Raw genomic sequence first — 18,330 nt, forward strand, 5'->3', positions numbered from 1 at the left:
TATTAAAACTATTAACAGCCTTTAATTTTGTGATCATTATTTCAAGGAGAAGCAAGTTAGTTGCCTCCTCCCACCATGTCTGCATTTGTTTGTGTTCACAATGCAAAGGAAAAGTCTCTACTAGTTAGTTGATTCCTCCTAGTATATCCTCTAACTCAATTTAGAATATAATTTCCAGGACAGTCTTTAACATTTTAATGGCAGTTTCTCTTAATCAAAGGATACTTCTCCTACCTCTTTTGAATGCCTAATTAATCTCCAATAACTTTTCCCATTAAGTAGGTTTTTTGGCTTTTCAAGTTGTACTCACTTTTTTCCTTTTGAACATTTTAAGCATCATGTGATTAAAATGTAAAATATATCATCAGTAGTTTTTCTTGAAGGTATTTCTGCATAAAAGACCAGGTACATACTTGTGTTGTTCACCTCCTGTGCTGAACTAGGCTTTTACTACTAGAGAACCACACATTGGATGAAATAACCTAGCTAATCTGTGGTTCCTTTGTTCGTATTTGGTACTTAAAGGTTGCCTATGTTCAAGTGGCAAATGTACTGATTTTTACTCTAGCTGTATGGTTAGGAGATAAAACTGAAATTCCTAGTTGAAACTGGAAGTACAACCAGTTAGCAAGGAAGAAGGGTATATTTTCCCCATATTTAATTAAACAATAATATTGTAGATATTTGCCAAGAAGGGGATTTTTTCTGTGAAAAACAGGATACAGATTTTCTAACTGGGTACTGTCATTCTAGTTTCCCTCTGCTGTTCGGGTATCAGAGTGACTATGTGAGGAAATGGAAACATCTTTCAAATGTGGTTCTGATTTGGTTAGTCAGCCTCTAAAGAGAGATCTCCAAATCGGAACACAGTAAGGCAGAAATCTGTTTCTATTTTGGCTTTATGCTCCAGAGAGGAGCAGGAAATATTCCAAAGTTTAAGGGTTGCCCTGGTGACCGCTCTTGGCCTGTGGTCGCACTTGCACAGAATTGAGTTGCATATCACAAACTAAAAGTTTAAGGAGGACTCGGACACGGGCTAAGAGTTAGACAGCCATTCGTTTTCCCAACTGATCTGTGTGCCACCAGGTACACTAGTATAGGATGGGTCTTTGTTATATTTTCTTTCACATTTCTCTCTGTGGTGTTCGGTTTCTGTACGGGGAATCATAGAATGTCACTGTTTCTACCCAGCAATTCTGTCTACTTTCCTCAAACCAGAAGCCTGGGAACCCTCCCTCCTGGGCTTCTCCTCCTATTTACCCTTTGATTTCAACTCCTGAATGTTTTCCAAATTTATTCTCCTCTTTCCTTGCCCTCAGTGTAGTTCAAATACACTTTTCCTGTCACCTGGAGTCCTAGACCATTTTTTTGACTTTCAGGTGTTGTCCCTACCTTGCATCTTGCACCTTGCTGCCCTTCTAAGATTCTTACCTGAAATGTTTTGTCTTCCTTGTCTTTGGTGGCTCCCTATGGTTATTTCTTCCCATGGTCTGTAAAGATACTTAGAGCTTTTCTTAGCTGCCAGTCTGTCATCTTCTGCCGCTTTGCTCCACTTACATCTGTTCTCCAGATCTTCTGGTATAGACGTAGTTACCTTAAATGCATCGTGCTGTCAGCTCTCCCGTCTCGGCACCTGTAGTTTCCTTTTCCTGAAATAGACACCATCATCCCCACAACATTTTATGTGCTTTGTGTCCATAGCTTTTGATAGTTTTTTTTGCAGCATTTATAATATTCATAATTATATACTATTTCTGCCAGACTATTAGACTGAGGAATGCAGAATAAATGGTTACATTGAAAAGAAAGCCCCTCAGACATATTTGGCATGATTTTAAAAAGAAAGGTGAATACAGAGGCAATACTGATACAGCTCTCCCCAATCTTCGCTTCTGTACCTCTCCCGCCCCATGGTCCTCAGCAGTCATTTTCCCTTGGCTTTAATGCCCATTCATCGCTTCCAGGGCTTCCTTCCTTCCTGCCCTCAGCCTTACTTGTCTTTTGACTCCCTTCACACGCAGAGTATAGGAATATCAATAGTGAATCCCTCTGAAGACTGTTGTTAAGTCAGAGAAGCATGGATTAAGATTACTTAATGAAAATTCAGATTCAGTGACGAAAATTTGGTTTGAAAACAGGACGATGATTCACTTACATGTTTAAAGAATTTGGGATAGGACTTGTTTTTTAGCTTTTACCTGCTCACTTGCCTTTTTTGGTGTGAAATATAGTATCCTGTATAAGTTCTTTGTTCTTTTCCTTATAGGTTCTGGGTCCCTCAGAGCAAAATTTGATCTTTCAGAAGGACCCAGTAAACCCACAACACTTGCAGTGCAATTCCTCAGCGAGGGAAGCACCCTCTCAGGAGTAGATACTGAACTTGTAGGCACTGGCTACAGGCTTTCCTTAGTAAAGAAGCGGTTTGCCACTGGTAAGTTGGGAGATTTCAAGCTTTTTCATGTACATGGGAAACATTTATATTCTGACAGTTACTAAATGACTCTCAAGTAGTTTATAGTCTGAAGGCATGGAGGTGTTTCCTTTGACCTTTGGTACAAAGTGCCAGATAGAGACACACCTGGGAGAGAGAGTACTCATGGTCAGTGTAGCTGAACACCTGTGATCTGATTCTAATGTACTGTAAACAGCAGATGGGGACTGGGGCTTGTATCTGTAACCACAGAGAAATGTCCTCCTTTGAGTTTGTTTGAAATTATAACGGCAAAGGTCTACTTGGTGTTTTCCAGGACGATATCTGGCGGATTGTTGATGGACCTGGGAAAGTGGTTGGCTCAAGGGAATAGTACAAACCTGCCGTTCTGCATTGTTTTTCTTTCCAAACACTATTCTGACTTGTATTATATCTTTAAGAGCTGACTACAAACATTAAATTGCACTTTTGAAGTGAGTCACCGAAGAAAATAGCACTGAAATGATTTTCAACGCTGTAAATGATCAACTGCGATATTCAGGAAGCACATTTATTCAGATTCTCAGTAAAACGAAGTTTTTATAGGCTGGAAATTTTAAGTTATCTTCAGTGTCTATGTTGAAAAAGGGGCTTATAGTGTAATATGAGGCCTGAAATTTCAGGAGAGCAAGCACAAAATAATTTAGCTTTCTATAAGTTTTTAGAGTCAGAGATAGCTTTTAAACGTTTAAGTTTGATATTGAATGGATACAGACAGAACGTGAATTCTAAGTTTGGGATAATGTTAATAATACTCAATCAAATTGAGTTATGTGCCATAAAGTAATCAGACCAGAGTACAAGGTGTATGCAAAATTTATAATTTGATTCTCATATAAACATATTAATAAAATGTAAATGGTGTTTTATATGATTTTTTTTTAATCCTCAAGTGCAATGTGTTTTAAAATAAGCTTGCAAAAGACAGCAGAGAAATTTGCTTCTGCAGTTAACTTTATAGAAGTTGTGATTCTTTTGATGAATTAATGATGTAGATTTAATTTATTTTTATATGGATTGCATAATGTGTGCCTTTAAAACATTAACAAAACCCAGAAATGTGCCTATCCAGTTTGTGTTCATTAATGTGCCTCACTTTTTTCCTCACAGTCCAGATTTTATATTCAGAATCTTAGTCAAGAATTTTTACAAGATAATTGTGATTTTTATAAAAATCTTTGGTTGCAGTTGCAATGGGAGTTCAGAATAACTAGAGGACAATTTATACTTAAGAACCCTGGCTCCCTTCTTTAGTGTTACACTGTAGCCACTAGAGAAATACAGCTAACAGCATATGTTTACAGGGAAAGGATTACCTTCAGATGTTCCATCTTAACCTTATCAGAAAATTCTGCAAAACCGTAATGGTAAATTGGAAACTGGCATTTTCACTCTCAATTTAACATTTCCCCTCACTCTTATTATTGGAAATTTATATATTTATTTACTGAATGTGATGTAAGCATGAGTTTGTAGTAGTTTGTGAGGAACACACTTTAGAAAAGATCAGTTTTGGCATTTTCAACACTTGGAAAAATTAGCAGTTTTTATGTTCTTTTTCTTATCTAATCACCACCTGCTAAAAATGAGGAAACTATTTGAAATGATGGATTGGGTTAAGCGTTTCTTAAAATAAACTACTAATATTAAATAGTAAAAAACCTAACTTTATAACAAATCCTGATTAACTGAAGGAAGTAAATATTTTGGACACAGTTTCATAATTTACAAATGGGAACTTTATTTATAAGGATAAGTACCAGTGTCCTGCATTTTGCATAGAAGTAATAAATTGTGTTATATACAGTAAATTTATATAAAATCACTAGTTGTTCTCCTAAGCTCTACAGAAAGTAAAATCCCTCCCTCTATACACTTATGCAACATCTTGCTATATTAAATACAGCAGAAAATCTACTCATTAGCAATATATATATAACACAATATGTGCTTTTTAATATATTCAGTGTTAGCCCCATTCTAAATTTAGATTTGACTAAAGCAATACATAAGACAGTTTGCTAAAATTTTCATCTTTACTAGATAGTGGACAGAATTAGAATTTCTAACATATTGTACCCTTTTAAATGCCAATTACAGTCCCTTACTGGAATCTTAACTGTAATTGCTTTGCAGTCAAACTGCTTTTATTGGGCAGTTAATATTTTATTATTGGATAGACACCATTATACTCACCATGTTTGTTTTTAATCAAGTATTACCTTAAAATGTACAAACTAGTGAAATGGTTATACTTCTGCACTTTCTTAATTACCAGTCTTCATATCAAGTGTTGGTACATAAATTTGTATCGGGTGCAGGTTACAATTTTGAAGCCATATGAGTTTATACTGATTTTTTCATTTAAAAATCCACTAATGGTGTAAAAAAAGACCAATAGATTTTCAATGGGAAATGTATTTTAGCAAGCTGGTTCTTGCTTATGTATAGTGATAAACTTTGTAGCTGCCTCTTTAACCAAGAATTTGTAAACACAGAACTCTAACAAATGTGAGTTTTTAAGATTTGTTGTTTACTACTTTGAGTTGTAATTAGAACAAGGCAAATCTTACAATATTTTGTAAATATCTTTGATTTTTCATAAAAATGTAAATTTTACATAAAAGTTGTACCCTTAATAAACATGTAATATATAATTTATCAGTTGGTTTGTGTGTTGTACTTTTGTTGATGGTAATAATAGCTATGTCATAAACATTAGGACAAGGCAAGCTTGGTAAGTAATGAATAATTAGTTTTGAACTTTGTATCACCATTTAGACAGGCATATAGATTGATCTGTTATTGAGTTTTAATTGGTAATATAGGAAAACTTCATTTAGCGTATAACCCAAAAATGTAAAAATTGTTTAACAAGGGATTATTTTTGTTTCTAAATATACTCAACATTCAGAAAACAAAGATCATGGCATCTGGTCCCATCACTTCATGGGAAATAGATGGAAAAACAGTGGAAACAGTGTCAGACTTTATTTTTTTGGGCTCCAAAATCACTGCAGATGCTGATTGCAGCCATGAAATTAAAAGACGCTTGCTCCTTGGAAGGAAAGTTATGACCAACCTTGAGAGTATATTAAAAAGCAGAGACATTACTTTGCCAACCAAGGTCCGTCTAGTCAAGGCAATGGTTTTTCTCAATGGATGTGAGAGTTGGACTGTGAAGAAAGCTGATTGCCTAAGAATCGATGCTTTTGAACTGTGGTGCTGGAGAAGACTGTTGAGAGTCCCTTATACTGCAAGGAGATCCAACCAGTCCATTCTAAAGGAGATCAATCCTGGGTGTTCATTGGAAGGACTGATGCTGAAGCTGAAACTGCAATACTTTGGCCACCTCATGCGACGAGTTGACTCACTGGAAAAGACTCTGATGCTGGGAAAGGTTGGGGGCGGGAGGAGAAGGGGACGACGGAGAATGAGATGGCTGGATGGCATCACCGACTCTGTGGACATGAGTTTGAGTGTACTCCGGGAGTTGGTGGTGGACAGGGAGGCCTGGCGTGCTGTGATTCATGGGGTCGCGGAGAGTCGGACACGACTGAGCCACTGAACTGAACTGATACTTAAATTGATGTTAAGCTTTAGCAAATACTTTCCCCCTGACCAGTTTTTTAGGAACACACTGTTACAGTTTCAAAATTATACTCTTCCAAGAAGACTCTTGAGAGTCCCTTGGACTGCAAGGAGATCCAACCAGTCCATTCTAAAGGAGATCAATCCTGGGTGTTCATTGGAAGGACTGATGCTAAAGCTGAAACTCCAATACTTTGGCCACCTCATGCATCGAGTTGACTCACTGGAAAAGAATCTGATGCTGGGAAGGACTGGGGGTGGGAGGAGACGGGGACGACAGAGAATGAGATGGCTGGATGGCATCACCTACTCGATGGACATGAGTTTGAGTGAACTCCGGGAGTTGGTGATGGACAGGGAGGCCTGGCGTGCTGTGATTCATGGGGTCGCAAAGAGTCGGACACGACTGAGCGACTGAACTGAACTGAAGGAACATCAAGGCTTTCAGAAACCAGTGGATTTAGAAAGGAGTTAAACAAAAACTGAAAAAGATTTCCTCATAAATACTAAACATTTTGCTGAATCTGTGTCATAAAAAGGACAGGTTGTGTCGGGTTGGGGAACCTGTGTAACACACAGGCAGCACTCTCACCTTTCATGTCATGCACTTATCTTATTTCTTCATTAGTCTCTTTTTTCCCCTTCCCACACTCCCACCTGTTATGGTGAATGATGCTTGCTGCTATAATAAGGTCGGTCTTGGGAACTTAACACTATGGAGGAAGAGCTCTGCTCCTCACAGTAATTCAGGGCAGGCTCCCTCTGTTTTTGTGACTCTGCTCAATATCTTCTCCATTTGGCCAAGTGGATGGGGAAAGAGAGAAAATGGGTATTTATGGGCCAGGCCCAGAATTGGCATTATTTCTGTTCACATTCCTTTAGCAACAACTTGATCTGTGCTCCCAACTAACTACAAGGAAAGATGGGAAGTATATAGTGTGGCTGTGTGCCTGGGAGGAAAAGAAAACATTAACACAGTAATCCTCTGGCAGGTATCCTACCTACCCTTTCTCTATTTGATTAACTTACTTTATTCCTTTCTCTTAAATGTGTATTTAATAGTGTCTGTGGCTTTTACTCCAAATGGTCTGTTCCATCATCTCTTGCTATTATATACATATTTTACCCCTATTTTAAATTATATCTGATTATTTCCAAATTTCATCTAATTGTATATGATATTTATGATTATTTATAACTCAGAAACTAGTGCTTTAGTATGCAGCATTTCATCTATCAGTAATTTTTTAACTGCAAGTAACACAAAACTAAAAATGTTTTAAACAAAGTGTTTTTCACATCACAAAGTCTGCGAGTTTGTCTGTTGCTGTTATTGGACAGAACAAGTGATTCTCTTGGCATTTTTCTGTGGTTGCAATATGGCTGCCACAGCTTCAGATTATATGTTTACATCCAAATCTAGGAGAGGGGCAGTTTCAAGTATGTCTGTCCTTTTTATCAGGAGAGTTAAAGCTTTTCCAGCACGTTTCTGCTTACTTCTTACTGGCCAGAATTGTGTAAGGGGCAGAATTGTTTAAAGTAGGCTTTATTTTTAAATGATAAAGGAGAAGGGGCTGGGAATGGCTTGAAAATGAGCTAGCCAGCAGATCAACCACAGAATTTCTGACTGGTGGCACTAGTAGTAAAGAACCTTCCTGCCAATGCAGGAGACAGAAGAGACACAAGTTCAGTCCCTGGTTCAGGAAGATCCCCTGGAGGAGGACCCTGCAGCCCACTCCAGAATTCTTGCCAGGAGAATCCCATGGACAGAGGAACCTGGAGGGCTACAGTCCATAGGGTCAAAGAGTTGGACATGACTGAAGCAACTTAGCACACCAATGCATGTGAGCATGTTTCCTTACAGCAAATTTCCAATTAAATCTCTGCATTTAGCCCAGTCAACTTACTTGACAATTTTAACTCAGCAAGGAGCAGGGTGAACTTGAAAGTGCTCTAAATCTTTTTTTATCTTCAGAAGAGTGAATCAGTATAATTTCCCTAAAGAGCAGTTTTCCAAAACCTTTAAAAACCTTATCTATCATTTAAACTAGTAATTCATCACTGCTGGGAATTTGTCCTAAGAAAATGAGACAAGCAAAGAAAAGGGGACGATGGAGAATGAGATGGCTGGATGGCATCACCAACTCGATCGATGGACATGAGTTTGAGTGAACTCCGGGAGTTGGTGATGGACAGGGAGGCCTGGCGTGCTGTGATTCATGGGGTCGTGGAGAGTCGGACACGACTGAGTGACTGAACTGACTAACTAAAGCAAAGGTAAGTTTATAATATAAAAAGCTTGGAAGGATTGGTTAAGTGAGTTGATAACTCCCATTTAGTGAAATATATAGGTATTTAATCATGAACAAGGTTCTACTGAATAGCACTGTGAATACCTATAATAAACCATAATGGAAAAAATATGAAAAAGAGTATGTGTATATATGTATAACTGAATTACTTTGCCATACACCAGAAACACATTGTAAATCAACTTCAATAAATTAAAACAATCATGAAGGTCTATAGTCATTGATAATGAAAAGGTCAGTTTTTATTTCAATTCCAAAGAAGGGCGATGCCAGAGAGTGTTCAAACTACCGCACAATTACACTCATTTCACATGATAGCAAGGTAATGCTCAAAATCCAAAGAAGTTCTCCCACTGTTGTGAAGGTTCTGAACCCCATTTCAGGCTTCCCAGCCTGAGGATCCGACAAAGAGACTACGAATCCCCAGGGAATCTGACCTTGAAGACCGGCGGGACTTGATTAGAAGAATTCCACAGGACTAGAGAAAACAGAGACTCCAGTCTTGGAGGCCACAAACAAAACCTTGCCCACACCAAGATTCAGAGGAAAGGAGCAGTGACCCCATAGGAGACTGAACCAAAACTACCTGCTAGTGTTGGAGGGTCTCCTTGGAGGCGTGGGTTGGCAGGTGCTCATCACAGGGATGGGAACGCTGGCAGCAGCAGTCTGCGGAGGGCCCCCTTGGCATAAACCCTCTTGGAGGTCGCCATTAACCTGACCATAGAGCGCAACATAGCACTCGTAGACCTGAGAGCTGGGTCACCTCAGGCCAAGAAACTACCAGGGAGGGAGTGCAACCCCATCCATCAGCAGATAGCTGAAGCTTCACTGAGCAAGACCCTGCCCAACAGAGCAAGACCCAGTTTTTCCCACCACCAGTCCCTCCCTCCCATCAGGAAGCTTACAAAAGCCTCATAACCTCCTCCATCAGAGGGCATCTGGAAGAAGCGAGAAGAACCACAGTCCCACAATGACTAAAAAAGGCACATTACAGAAAGTTAATCAGCATGAAAAAGCAGAAAGTTATGTCCCAGATGAAGGGGCAACATAAAAACACCAGAAAAACAACTAAATGAAGTGGAGATAAGCAACCTTTCAGAAAAAGGGTTAATGATAGTGAAGATGATTCAGGATCTCAGGAAAAGAATGGAGGCAAAGATTGAGAAGATCGAAGAAATGTTTACCGAAGAGTTAAGAACAAACAGATGAATAGTACACTAGAAGGAACCAATAGCAGAATAACTGAGGCAGAAGAACGGATAAATGACCTGGAGGACCGAATGGTGGAAATCACTGCTGCAAAATAGAACATAGAAAAAAGAATGAAAAGCATGAAGACAGCCTAAGAGACCTCTGGGACGACACTAAATGCACCAACATTCACATTATAGAGGTCCCAGAAGGAGAAGAGAGAGAAAGGACCTGAGAAAATATTTGAAGGGATAATAGCTGAGAACTTCCCTCCCTAACATGGTAAAGGAAATAGTCAACCAAGTCCAGGAAGCACAGAGAGTCCCAGGCAGGATAAACCTAAGGAGGAACACATGGAGACACATAGTAATCAAACTGGAAAAATTACAAGACCAAGATAAAACATTAAAAGCAACAAGGGAAAACAACAAATAATGTACAAGGGAACTTCCATCAGGCTGTCAGCTGATGTCTTGACACAAACTCTACAAGCCAGAAGGGAATGGCATGATATATTTAAAGTGATGAAAGGGAAGACCCTACAACCAAGAAGACTCTACCCAGCAAGACTCTCCTTCAGATTTAATGGAGAAATCAAAAGCTTTCCAGACAAGCAAAAGTTAAAAACAATTCAGCACCACCAAAGCAGCTTTACAACAAATGCTAAAGGAACATCTCTAGGCAGGAAACAAGAGAAGGAAAAGACTACCTACAGAAAATAAACCCAAAATAATTAAGAAAATGATAACAGGATCATACATTATTGATCAGTTCAGCTGCTCAGTTGTGTCCAACTCTTTGCAACCCCATGGACTGACTTCAGCACATTATTGATTGGATCATAAATATCATGAATTACCTTAAATGGATTAAATGCACCAACCAAAAGACATAGACTGACTGAGCAGACAAAAACATATGCATGGATGCACTTTCACTACATCACTGCTTGATCTCCCCAAATTGTACGTAACTGTTTTATACTGTTAGGTTACTCATGTTCCCATTATGGCTTGCAACTGTAATTATCTTTTTTTTTTGGTCTGGCTATTGATAGTGAAAACTGGTAAACATCTTTTACTATTGTGATTTTAATACCATTGTGTCATGATTGGTCAACAGAAAAATAATAGAATTCTGTATCACCAAAACTACCACTTAATAGAAAAACCTGTAATCACTTTTTAAAATCCAGATGCATATATATCAAAATTATCTTGACATTTTTTGAAAAATGCAAAATGCACAGGTATTGCTTTTTTTTTCCACCAGAGTTCCAGATGTTTCTAATGAGCAGTCATGTCTAAAAACAACTGGACTATATGAAGATCTTTTACTTTTATCTAGTTTGTTTCACTTTTTCTATTTCATATTCATTGTTCCCATTTCATTTAAGTTTATATTTTCTGACTTCCCCATCTCTTTTTTTCTTTTTGGATGTTCTTCCTTAAACCTTTAAGTAGTAGAAAATAGCTTATATATATATATGTAATATGTATAGTATATATAGTTTAGAAAACTTAATTTTTGCCAAACTAAACAATTAATGACATTTTGATTCCACTTATTTGACTTAGTATGAATAGAATGCCAGATTCTTAATTTTAAAAAATAGATATGCAACAAAAGTTTACTGAAAAGTACAGGGAACTATAGTCAATATCTTGTAATAGCCTATCAGTTTGGTTGGTTCAGCTCAGTCATGTCCGGCTCTTTGCAACCTCATGGACTACAGCACACCAGGCTTCCCTGTCCATCACCAACTCCTGGATCTTACTCAAACTCAGGTCCATTGAGTCAGTGATGCCATCCAACATCTAATCCTCTGTCATAATAACTTATAAAGGAAAATAATTTCAAAAATATATGTGCATATGTATAACTCAATCACAAAAAAAAGATTCTATTTTTTGAAATTTAATGATGTTTATCTTTTTGCCAGTTTCTAAATGTCCTATAGAAATCTAATAAGAATGTATGAGATACAACATTCTAAATATATTTATGTAGGATATAAGATTAATATAAATATAAATCTATTATATTTAAATTATTAGTAGCATCATTCAAGGTGCTCCTGTTATTTTTTCTGCACTTGATAAAATATTCTCAGAGAAATGTTAATATGTCTCACTATGATTATATATTTTTTCTTTTCCCTTATATTTCTTCTCATTTTTGCTTTCTGTATCTTTGTTTCTTTGTTGTTAGGTGTCTGTTTATAATGTCTATCTTTGTGCATTGTACCCTTTATCATTAAAAATATTCTTTTTTTTTTCATTTAAAAATAAAGTAATTTTTTTAAAAAAAGATGAGCATTTGAGGATACATACCAGTGGAAGGAGGAAGATAAGGTACTGGCAGTCAATTGCCATAGTAGTCCATAAAGAAAGTAGGGTGGGACAATTGTTTTCTCAAAGGAAAATTTAACCTAAAAGCTAAGATGAGGTTTCAGTATGAAAGAAAATACTCTGTAGAGATGGATGCTGCTTATATTTAAATAAAAAAGAAAATACTTGAAAAAAAAAAAAAGACAGGAACCAGAGAACAAAATGCCAACATCTGTTGAATCATAGAAAAAGCAAGGGAATTCCAGAAAAGCATCTGCTTCATTGACTACACTAAAGGCTTTATGGATCACAACAAACTGTGGAAAATTCTTAGAGACAGGAATACCAGACCACCTTACCTGCCTCCTGAGAAATCTGCATGCAGGTCAAGAAGCAATAGTTAGAACTGGACATGGAACAACAGATTGGTTCCAAATAGGGAAAGGACTACATCAAAGCTCTGTATTGTCATCCTGCTTATCTAACTTCTATGCAAAGTACATCATGTGAAATGCCAGACTGGAATCTGGATTCCACAAGCTGGAATCAAGATTGCTGGGAGAAATATCAATAACCTCAGATATGCAGATGACACCACCCTTATGGCAGAAAGTGAAGAACTAAAGAGCCTCTTGATGAAAGTGAAAGAGGAGAGTGAAAAAGTTGGCTTAAAGCTCAGCATTCAGAAAACTAAGATCATGGCATCTGGTCCCATCACTTCATGGGAAATAGATGGGGAAACAGTGGCTGACTTTATTTTTAGGAACTCCAAAATCACTGCAGATGGTGATTGCAGCCATGAAATTAAAAGACGCTGACTCCTTGGAAGGAAAGTTATGACCAACCTAGACAGCATATGAGAAAGCAGGGACATTACTTTGTCAACAAAGGTCCGTCTAGTCAAGGTTATGGTTTTTCCAGTGGTCATGTATGGATATGAGATTTGGACTATAAAGAAAGCTAAGTGCCGAAGAATTGATGCTTTTGAACTGTGGTGTTGGAGAAGACTCTTGAGAGTCCCTTGAACTGCAAGGAGATCCAACCAGTCCATCCTAAAGATCAGTCCTGGGTGTTCATTGGAAGGACTGATGTTGAAGCTGAAACTCAAATACTTTGGCCACCTGATGCGAAGAGCTGACTCATTTGAAAAGACCCTGATCCTGGGAAAGATTGAGGGCAGGAGGAGAAGGGGAAGACAGAGGATGAGATGGTTGGATGGCATCACCGACTCAATGGACATGGGTTTGGGTGGACTCTGAGAATTGGTGATGGACAGGGAGGCCTGGTGTGCTGTGAATCATGGGGTCGCAAAGAGTCGGACACGACTGAGCGACTGAACTGAATGCTGGGAAAGATTGAGGGCAAAAGGAGAAGGGGAAGGTAGAGAATGAGATGTTTAAGTAACATCGTCAACTCAATGTACATGAGTTTGAGCAAACTCTGGGAGATACTGAAGAACAGGTAATCCTGGTGTGCTGCATTCCATGGGGTTGCAAAGAGTTGGACACAACTGAGCGACTAAACAACAGCAACAACATGGAATATTGCCATGATATTGTTAGATGTTAAAGGTAGTTATTTTTTGTTTTTAAAATACATATACCTAAAGCAAAAAACCTTTGTAAAATTACGTACCGAGTTGTATTATAATTTCTGGGTGATGGGATATTTTCTTTTACATAGACTGTTTAATGTCCAAATTGCACTTGTTAAAATAATGAGTAGGTATTACATTTATAACAAAAATTTTTTATTTTGAAAAATAGTTTTAGAAATAGAGTACAAGCCAATATAAACAATGTACAGGATCTCTTTACATAATGGTCTTCCTATTTTGATCATTGCCTTAACCTTCCACTTGATTCTGTCATTCTGCAAAATAACTACTTTGTTTTGTATTGCTTATTAATGTATTGGAGTAGATTTCTGCTCCACTTGCTACCCCCACCACACACACACTTCTTTTGTTTCAAAGCTAAATGCCCCAATATGTTTTTCCTAAGTGAATACAGGATCAATTATTTTTTCTGCCCAAATCAATCTCTTTTAAAAAGGTATGATCAAGAGAAGGGACTTAAGAAATATATAAGTACGACGTGGTTCAGGCTATCTTTTTTTTTTTAACATAACAATATTTAATTACATCAGTTTCCTATCAACAAACAAGTCAGTTAATGATGTTGACACTGGCCATTTCCATGGGTTGGCAGGAAGCTCTTCCACTAAAGGCTCCAATGGTTTCCACTGAATCATTTTTCTGTCTTAGGGTAGATTTTGGCAAAATTAAGAGCCCTTTAAATTTCAGAAACTTGATGTTATCACCTCAATATCATTCCAATAATTTAGGTGGCTGGACTTCCCTGATAGCTCAGTTGGTAAAGAATCCGCCTGCAATGCAGGAGACCTGGGTACGATCCCTGGGTTGGGAAGATCCCCTGGAGAAGGAAAAGGCTACCAACTCCAGTATCCTGGCCTAGAGAATTTCATTGTATAGTCCATGGGGTCGCAAAGAGTCAGACACAACTGAGGCACTTTCACTTTCACAGGTAGCATATTAGTGCTATTATTTTCCATCCTAATTCTAGCAATTATCTCAATAGTTCATATATCAAAGCATAATATTCTGGCCCCTCAGCCAGTGCTCATTCTGGCTTCTAGTAGCAGACCTACCAACGTAAAATAGTTGGAGGATAACCAGTTAAACACCCATTTATCATCACTGGACAACTAGCATCAATCTTTTATTTTCTTATTCTCTACTTAGGCTACTTACAAACTTAACTGAAAATAACCTAAAATGAAGAATCTTTATAGTTTATTTATCATTCCAGTCTTGAAACCCAGAAAAGGAAAAAAAAAACCTCCCTACAACATCAAGGAAGAAGGTCCAACTCCACCATCAGCACCCAAAGCTGGAATTCTACCTAAACTATTCCTTGAAAGTTGTACATCAACAGTAAACTACTACTATCATGCTGCTGCTGAGTCACCTCAGTCGTGTCCGACTCTGTGTGACCCCATAGACGGAAGCCCACCAGGCTCCCCCGTCCCTGGGATTCTCCAGGCAAGAACACTGGAGTGGGTTGCCATTTCCTTCTCCAATGTGTGAAAGTGGAAAGTGAAAGTGAAGTCGCTCAGTCGTGTCCGACCCTTAGCGACCCCACAGACTGCAGCCTACCAGGCTCCTCCATCCATGGGATTTTCTAGGCAATAGTACTGGAGTGGCTTGCCATTGCCTTCTCCGACTATCATGCTATGTCAGTGTTAAAAAATTCTAGAGGATCACATTGCTGTGTGCTTCAGATATTAAGTGACCTACCCTATTACAGTGTATTAGTCATACATACTCGATTGTACATGATACACTCTATATAATTATACACTGTTTACTCCATGCACAAGTACAAACTGAATATAATATAATTACACAGAACAAAATACTCATTGTACAAATTCCATTAAGTCAACTCTAGTCACCATACTTATCACAACCCATGACTTTGCTTAATCCCAAGCTTTGGGAGGTCTGCAACTCATTCACAAACATACCCCTCTTCTTGCTTTGGGCCCATTTAACATGTGGAGGTTTCTAGAACTGAAACGTATCTGCCATCTGGTTCTTCAGGACTGTCCCACCTGAAATCTCCCAACCTTTCCTCTTAAATAAGACATCTTGTTGGACTAATGACTAATCAGCACACATAACTGTGGTGTCATACTTTTGATATTTTTCAATGTGAGGGCAGCTATGGCCATCTGAGGCCTGGACACAGTAAAGCAACATATAGCAGAGTCTATATTGAATATTATTTTTCAACATCAAGAACCATAGATATTAGTCAATGCTTGAAATACATAAGAAAATGGATACATGTGTACATTCATTCTCCAAAGAAAGTTAGCTAATTCCCCTTAGCACCTGTACACCTCACAGTATATATTACCAATCTTGCCAAGTTTCCAATAAGTACATAAAAGCTTACTTTCTATAAGAAATACCTAAATCACAAATTAAACTAAGACATACTTTAGCCAAGATTTTTAACAAAATGAAATTTTCAACATCAAAGACTCTTAACTTTAAACCTACTCACCTGGACTTCCCTGTTGGTACAGATGATAAGAATCCACCTGTCCACGCAGGGGACACGGGTTCCATCCCTGGTCTGGAAAGATTCTGCATGCTGTGAGCAACTAAAGCCCATGCACCACAACTACTGAGCCCTTACACTATAGCTACTGAAGCCTGTGCCCCTTAGAGTCTGTGCTCTGCCACCAGAAAAGGCACTGCAAGAGAAGCCCGAATGCCACAAGTAGGGAAAGTCCTCGCACAGCAACAAAGACCCAGCACAACCAAAAAATACAAAAAACACCTATGGACTAGAAAAACGTACTCCCTCCACAGTAACTTAAAATACTTCTACTAACACTAGCATGCTACTTAAATTCACAAAATTTTGATGGACAGGGATCTCCCTGTATCTAGTTTGTTACTCTAACAATAAAGCAAGGCATTAAAAATACCTAGATGAGATTACTAACTCCATAAACACACAGGTTTGGCACCAGTCCTTTCTATTAATTCTTAATAAAATTACACGTGCAAGTATTCTCCATCCAAGTAAGAATGGCCTTTGGATCACCAACAATTGAAAGGAGTAGGTATGAGGCACATTACCAAGTAGCTCATGACACCGATGTGGAGCCCTGCACCAAAGTCACAGCTGTACCAAAGCCACAGATGCAGAGCCCCGCATCAAGGTCATCTCCAGAATTGATTGAGCCTCACACCAACCACTGCCATAAGCCCCACTGATCTAAACTGGCCAGCTCCCTAACCCCACATTAGGTAAAAATACCCAGCCAAACAGTCACCTAATGCCATCCTTCCAGCAGGAATTTTGTCTTGAGGCTATAAAAATTGGGTAGTAGCTCATAAAAGCATGAGCTCTCCCTTGAGCTGTCCCCGCTGTTCTAGCAGCAACCGCTGCTCTAATAAACTCTATTCGGAAACACTCTGTGTCTGGAAATTCTTTTCCAATCCCTGCTTAGACCATGACATTTGGTGGCCCGTACGGGGCTTCCCTAGTGGCACAGCTGTAAAGAATCTGCCTGCAGTGCAGAAGACAGGGGTTTGATCCCTGGGTTGGGAAAAATCCCCTGGAGAAGGAAATGGCAACCCACTCCAGTATTCTTGCCTGGGAAATCCCACAGACAGAGGAACCTGGCGGGCTGCAGTCCATGGGGTCGCAAAGAGTCAGACACGACTGAGTGACTAAACAATAGCAAGAGTTGTGAAATTTCGTGCAAGCCATCAAGGTCATATGAGTAACTCAAAATTTCAGTGTAAAGTATGTTAAAGATATAATAAACTTTACTTAGGCTGCAAATGTTATAGCTAAAATGACTTTAATATTCCTGATTACACAATAAGACTCAAACTGGGATCCAATATTCTATTATGCTTAGCCCTAAATGCAATAATTAAAACTATATGCCAGAGTATTACTTGCAATAGCCTAAAAGTCAAAGGACTTAGTATTAATTCATCTCTCTCCTAAAAGATGATGCTGTGAAAGTGCTGCACTCAATATGCCAGCAAATTTGGAAAACTCAGCAGTGGCCACAGGACTGGAAAAGGTCAGTTTTCATTCCAATCCCAAAGAAAGGCAATGCCAAAGAATGCTCAAACTACTGCACAATTGCACTCATCTCACACGCTAATAATGTAATGCTCAAAATTCTCCAACCCAGGCTTCAACAGTATGTGAACTGTGAACTTCCAGATGTTCAAGCTGGTTTTAGAAAAGGCAGAGGAACCAAAGATCAAATTGCCAACATCCATTGGATCATCAAAAAACCAAGAGAGTTCCAGAAAAACATCTACATCTGCTTTATTGACTATGCCAAAGCCTTTGATAGTCTGGATCACAATAAACTGTGGAAAATTCTGAAAGAGATGGGAATACCAGACCACCTGACCTGCCTCTTGGGAAATCTGTATGCAGGTCAGGAAGCTACAGTTAGAACTGTACATGGAACAACAGACTGGTTCCAGATAGGGAAAAGAGTACGTCAAGGCTCTATACCGTCATCCTGCTTATATGTAGAGTATATCATGTACAAATGCCAAACTGGATGAATCATAAGCTGGAATCAAGACTGCTGGGAGAAATATCAATAACCTCAGATATGCAGATGACACTACCCTTACAGCAGAAAGTGAAGAGGGACTAAATAGTCTCTTGATGAAGGTGAAAGAGGAGAGTGAAAAAGCTGGCTTAAAACTCAACATTCAGGAAACTAAGATCATGGCATTCAGTCCATCACTTCATGGCAAATAGATGGGGAAACAATGGAAACAGAGACAGACTTTATTTTCTTGGGTTCCCAAATCACTACGAATGGCAACTGCAGCCATGAAATTAAAAGACAC

At 38.5% G+C, this 18,330-nt stretch overlaps 1 protein-coding gene across 2 annotated transcripts in view; it reads left to right on the forward strand.

Annotated features, from left to right (window-relative positions):
* FCHO2 (FCH and mu domain containing endocytic adaptor 2) overlaps positions 1-5,131 on the forward strand; it is a 140,321-nt gene extending 135,190 nt beyond the window's left edge. For both annotated transcript variants that reach the window (XM_088827750.1, XM_088827749.1), the window contains 2 exons: positions 2,267-2,431; positions 2,748-5,131. In XM_088827750.1, coding sequence (XP_088683876.1) covers positions 2,267-2,431; positions 2,748-2,770 — 188 coding nt within the window. In that variant the 3' untranslated portion in view covers positions 2,771-5,131. The remainder of the gene's footprint in view (positions 1-2,266; positions 2,432-2,747) is intronic.
* The last annotated feature ends 13,199 nt before the right edge of the window (positions 5,132-18,330 follow it).

Source organism: Moschus berezovskii, chromosome 18 (assembly GCF_049115385.1).
Source record: "Moschus berezovskii isolate FMDL1 chromosome 18, NW_MosBer_1.0, whole genome shotgun sequence".
In the NCBI taxonomy this organism is placed as follows: domain Eukaryota; kingdom Metazoa; phylum Chordata; class Mammalia; order Artiodactyla; family Moschidae; genus Moschus; species Moschus berezovskii.